This window comes from Perna viridis, chromosome 15 (genome assembly GCF_037379345.1).
Source record: "Perna viridis isolate PV_CMFRI_1.1 ecotype Kerala chromosome 15, ASM3737934v1, whole genome shotgun sequence".
Lineage (NCBI taxonomy): Eukaryota > Metazoa > Mollusca > Bivalvia > Mytilida > Mytilidae > Perna > Perna viridis.
This window is the reverse complement of record NC_142459.1, coordinates 15,896,505-15,902,504: the sequence shown is the minus strand read 5'-3', so window position 1 is coordinate 15,902,504 and position 6,000 is coordinate 15,896,505. Positions and strand designations below refer to the sequence as shown.

Here is a 6,000-nt window from a genome sequence, read left to right as displayed (position 1 = left end):
CTCATAACTGCTTGCAAGATCTATCATCTATTCTGATTCGAGGCCATGTTAAAAATTAAGAGGAATACAAACTGACTCATTGTATGTGTCACTGTAATCGAAGAGGTCCAAGAGGTTCCGAAAACTATTTTCCTCTAGAATAATTGTCTTAGAACTTCGCGCGAGAAGCACCATTGAAGAAGTAATTCTAGCTCAATCAATCACATTAAAAACGAAAGCAAGCAAGAACATTTTACTGGTTAAAAACTTGACACAAGGCAAAAGGTTTACAAATATAGGTAGCAAAATATATATATGTAGGTTATTACTTTTCCAGCATTAAACACCTTTGCAAACCCAATCATTTTAGTGCATACAATATATAATATGCTTTGAATTATATAAACCTCTCTTTACACCACATATGTGTAACATTCCCAATTTCTACATTCCTATGCCCTATTGAATCCATATTGTATTTTATGGATTACTGTTCTGTAACTTTTAATCTATTGTATATAAGTACTACTCCGTCTACGAATCGGACAAAAAGTGTATAAGATGAGGCACATGAAGGAAAAAACACCGAGATTTTATCGCATTACCCACTTAATTATACTTGATAACCACCAGAAATAACCATTAAAGTGTTTATAAAAGTTGCTTGTTTAAGACAATGATAGGTCAAATTTAGTTAAAATGTACTACGGTAAAATGTCGGCAAAATTTCCATGCACTCTTTCCCTATATAAGCAGTCCAAAAAAATCTACGTCACAGTTGCTTCGGGATAAACTTAAATAGCTGTTTAGATGTTTTCTAGATGTACTGAATATATCTGGGGCAAAAATAACTACATTGGGGAAAATGACGTGCCATCCACTGCCTGGTGGTTACACAGAATGGTACTAAACTATTCTAAATAGATTTTGATTCCATGGATATTAACAACCGATTTCTCCACTTAACTCGTCTGAAATCCCCGATTTCATGTACCGCAATGAAAAGCTTTACAGTAACCATGTACATGTACTACAGGTACGTCTTTCAGCGAACAGTTTACATACATTAAAAATTGTACCAAACTAAATAAGCACATGTTACTCAATTTTTTGATAGGAACATATACTAACAGTTTTAGTAATGTTTGAGATACAAATATGTACATGTATGACACCTTCAAAAACATGTAACTTGAAACTGCATCTTATGCCTTCCAAAAGTACCAGCCACATGTAGACCATAATTTATTTTAGTTACAAAAAATTAAGTCTTATGATTGTCAATTTAAATTTTAAAAGAAATTAATAATATTATGCCAAAAAATCTTATTTATTCAATTTTTTCATTTCTTATCATGCAAATCTTTGATCGAATCCACTATACATCGAAACATGGTTGCTAGCTTGGGTTAAAAAATATTAAGTAGAAGTCTTTGTAAGAATCATGCAAATTATATGAAATGTGATACACCTCAAAAAAGGCTACACATTTTTATTTCTGTTATTAAGTTGCTTTTTTAGGTCTATATGATGAAATGTATAATTATTCATTCCAATATGTCTGCTCTTAGAAGATAATCCACATTGAAAACCCAACAGTTTCTATTGTATTTTAGTGTCATCTGCAGAGTAATCTCTCTTAATTTTGATTTCTACAGTATATTTTTATATAAATTTTATCTCTCAAGAGTAATCAAGGGAACCAAGAGCATGGGTTATATGAAAAACACATGTTTATTTCTGTTAAATATATATTTTAAATTAAATATCAAAAAATAAAAATATGTAGGCTTTCTTACCATGTACCACATTTTGCATGATTCTTAACTGGAGAGCTAACATGTTTATTTTACGTGCAAACAGACCAAAACCCTTTATTAAAATAAAACTAAGGACAAAAATAACTTCCACGGGCATGATAAAAGGGAAAAACAGATAACACAATATTAACATATCGCGTACATGTAGTTAACTTCCGTTAGAGTCAGATGTAGGTTTCAGTTCCACGACACAATCAGTTCCGGGGTAAGAGGGTAGGTTTAGCTCGTATTTTTGAGCCAATGTTTTTGGTATAAATCTTCCTCCAAGATAATGAGTCTTTCCAGTGAAATGTTTCGCACACTGTTTTGGTGCAGTTAATGAAATAAGTAACTCGGGTTTCAGCCCATCTTCGCAACCTTTCTCTACATCCCATCCTGAAAATAAAACAAAATCTATATTAAGATACGTATTTCGAAAGGTGCAGATGTTCATGATTTTTTACCAAAACCACATGGTTCAGATGCAACTCGAACATTCATTTTACAGAGAAAGGTCAATACATTTCATATGAAATTTACAAGCCAACGGTTTCATGGAATAATTTATTTCCGAAGAGTTAAAGGACAACTTGATAACGTGTGATGATTTCCCGAACATTTTGGTTCTAGGCTAGGTAGTTAATACCGATACTGGAGTTCTGATCAAATCTGACACTTTAAAAAAAAATATCATGCCCGTGGAAGTTATTGTTGTCCTTCTGACTCGAACGGAAGTTAACTACCGGAGCATCTGGTCCATGCTCCCAGTTTTTAGTGGAGTCCAAGTTGCTTATTTGCTTTTGTTACTTTGTATGTATGATTTATTTACTTTATGTTCTTTGTTATGTATGTCTGTTTCCCATGTCTGGTCTTTGTCCCTGGATTACATTCTTTTGATTACCGCTATAACCTTGGTTCCCTTGATTACTCTTACACTATATTAAGTTTCTCAAGGGATTTTGGAGCAAGCTTCGATAACGGGTCTCATAATACTTCACTGCATAAAAAGTCAATAGAATAATAAATCTTCCATAGTCTTCATTTTAATGAGTTAACTAAAAGCCTGATGACAGTGTTATTAACAGAATATAACGTTTTTCCTTTTATTCAGCTATGATAAGGAAATTAATGTAACGAACCAAAAGAACAACCTAGGGCTAAAGGATAATTAACTGGGTTAAAGGACCCCTACACTACAGTACAGACAATGGTACATTTATCTTTGCACTTTCCAATGTCCCTGATTGTGAAAAAAAATATTGAATGCAACATTGACTTTATATCGGTGACCTTAAAAACAGACAGAAATAAAGGTTTTTTTAAAGAAATTAAACCAAAGATGATTCCAATCCTTGTAATATTACATTTTGTACCACAGTGACCTGGACTTTTAATTGTCTTAAAAAGATACATTTATAATGGCCGTAATTCATACTAGTTATAAAAAAAAAACAAATGTTTAAATAAAATACCTTGATACGAATCTAATATCTTATTTTTTTCTGTTATCTAACCAATATCCTGAGACACTAACATTCTGCAGCACTTGTATTGTAATCCTTGTTTTGTTCATCCCGCATTATTTAAACCGAGCATCGCATGCGACGCTAACGATAGACGTTCTGTCAAGCCGAAATAGGTATCACACAGGCCCGCAGTAATGGTTTAGAGAAGTGAATTTAGAGAGAAAGTATCCTTTAAATTGATTTCAATCAAAATAAGCAATTCAAAAACAAATTTAAAGTAAAAAATTATTTATAGTATCAAAATTCGGTACGCAGAATTATTTTTAAAAAATGGACAACCGTTTACGTTTCATATTTCACCCCTTTCGGTTGTAGGCTATGCCTCAACTCGTATAACATTACGACGACTTGTATGTGTGTTTATTATTGTCGTTGCACATTTGTGACGGAGTCGAATTTTTAATAAAAGTAAAGAGGCTGGAATATACTTCTGACATGCACGGCTATTAAATTATACCTTTATATGGCCTTTTATAACTTTCATACATAAAATTGTAGTGTTTTTTCTACCTTTAATTCGTCCTTCCACTATTTTTTTCTCATTACAAACATACCTGAAGGAACATCGATACTTGCTAGAGGCACCTCAACATTCTTCAAAGTTTCTAGAATAGTGGCGAAGTCTGGTCTAGGAGGACCTTTAAAACTAAAGCCAAACAGCGCGTCAACGACAAGGTTGTAGGAGTCATTCACCAAGCTAGCTTCCGATGGCAGGAATGAGAGAAACGGCATATCCATACCCTCGCATTGTTTTACAAGATTGTTGAACAGTGGTTTATTAGGGCGCTTGGGATAGAATATTGATGGTTTGTAACCCTGGAAAAAATAATATCAAATCTTAAGGAGGTATACCTTACGTAAGAGACACAACTCTCATAAATCAATGGAACGTTTGTATACAGCATTTTACGTCAATATGATGTAAGCATCAAAGGTACTTGGACTGATTTCTTTTTTCAAATGAACGCTTGAAAGGCTTTGGTGCAATTCAATAATTATGATACAAACATATCACTGATTACAAGAGTAATGCACCTAACCCTCCTTAAACCGAAAATAGTCCTAACTTGGAAAATTAAAATAAACTCACAATAAATATCATCAAGACCTCAAAACAATTTTAACATGACGACTCTTTAAAACTGAACAGGGAACGGAAATACAAACGGACAGTAAGATCACTATACATCTTCCACTATGCACAATTTACTGAGTCTGGATGATTGTTCAATGGAAAGTGCCACTCATTAAGCAACGAAAATGATTATGGAGATAGATTGTCCATATTTATCGCCATTATATAGGCTCTGAATAAAGGTTTTGACCCCATGGACGATACAAGACAGTACGATAAATCATTTTATCGGATTTATCCAATCAATATAGGGTGTATATCCAGTTAGCATTTCTACAGCACAACCTTTATGAATATTGCATTTTTCACCTGACCACATAGAACGGTTTAGTAATAATACCAAAGACACAACTGATACAAGGGGGAAATCATTGAATGAGGTAAAAACGGGAACACAAAAATTTACATTAAACAAAACGTACAACACAAAGAAACAAAAAAAGCACGCACAAAACAATAGAAACTTAGTGGAACATGAAATGATACCCGCCATGTTATGGTGAAAAAGTGGTGGCACAATGCTTAAAATGATCTCGAAAACTACATTTTGGTTCTCAAAATTGAACTTGACATGCATTTTATGGTATTAAACAACTGTGCAAAGTTATAAAAAAATAAACAGCTGTGCTTTAAGCGCACGATACGCCCGTTGCCCCTTTAATCTGTCCTTATGCTTTTAACAAAATTATATGATCAACTAGAAATACTGTGAATACCCTTCCCCCCAAAAAAAAAATAAAAAAGTAAATAAAAAAGGCACAAAAAATAGGCACTATCACGGCTATCTCAATTTTAACTAAGTTTGTTGTCTTGATTTTTCACCCATACATTTCTATCTTGTTTAAAACACACTTTTCTGACAAGTTTACCAAGTACCTTTTATATTTGTTAGTCGATCATCATAAAAAATGGTCTGTTTAAACGATTTTTCAACGAATAAAATTTCCGTGGCCGTTTCCGGCCTTTTTTAAAGAGTAAAACTTAATGACACGGAAACGTAAAATTTGACATTAAAACAAATCGAAAGAGTTTACGTCAATAGATATGTACAATTCACCAAAGTTTCATTTAAGTTGGTGAAAGTGTTTTTGAGTTATTGTCCGAAAACTTGAAAAAAAAACTTTTTTCAAGTAAAAAAAAATCATAACACGGAAACGAAAAATCTGAAATTAATCAAAATCGAAAGGGAACTTTTGTCAATAGATATGAACAATTCACCAAAGTTTCATAAAAGTTGGTAAAAGTGCTTTTGAGTTATTGTCCGAAGTGTGGACAACGGACGGACGGACAACGGTATACCATAATACGTCCCGTCTTTAACAGGCGTATAAAAATCATTAATCCCTCTGAAAAACGCTACTACGTCTGGTGAGGTACAAAAATGAAAGGCACGAACTTAAAAAACTGGAAGAAATCGGGTATTCTAGAATGTGAATGTTTTAAATGGTAGTCCGTAAATATCTTAGAATAAAGTTTGTCCTCTAGATCACGAACATTTTTTCGATATGTATGAAGGTGATGAGGTATGGAACACATAAGCAAGAATTCTGAAGTATAAGAT

General features: G+C 33.1%; 1 protein-coding gene across 5 annotated transcripts in view; it reads right to left on the bottom strand.

Annotated features, from left to right (window-relative positions):
- Positions 1-217: 217 nt before the first annotated feature.
- LOC148597137 (NAD(P)H-hydrate epimerase-like) overlaps positions 218-6,000 on the bottom strand; it is a 30,128-nt gene continuing 24,345 nt past the window's right edge. For all 5 annotated transcript variants that reach the window (XM_088563224.1, XM_088563225.1, XM_088563226.1 and 2 more), the window contains 2 exons: positions 3,859-4,120; positions 218-2,174 (listed from right to left, as the gene is read on the bottom strand). In XM_088563224.1, coding sequence (XP_088419350.1) covers positions 1,948-2,174; positions 3,859-4,120 — 489 coding nt within the window. In that variant the 3' untranslated portion in view covers positions 218-1,947. The remainder of the gene's footprint in view (positions 2,175-3,858; positions 4,121-6,000) is intronic.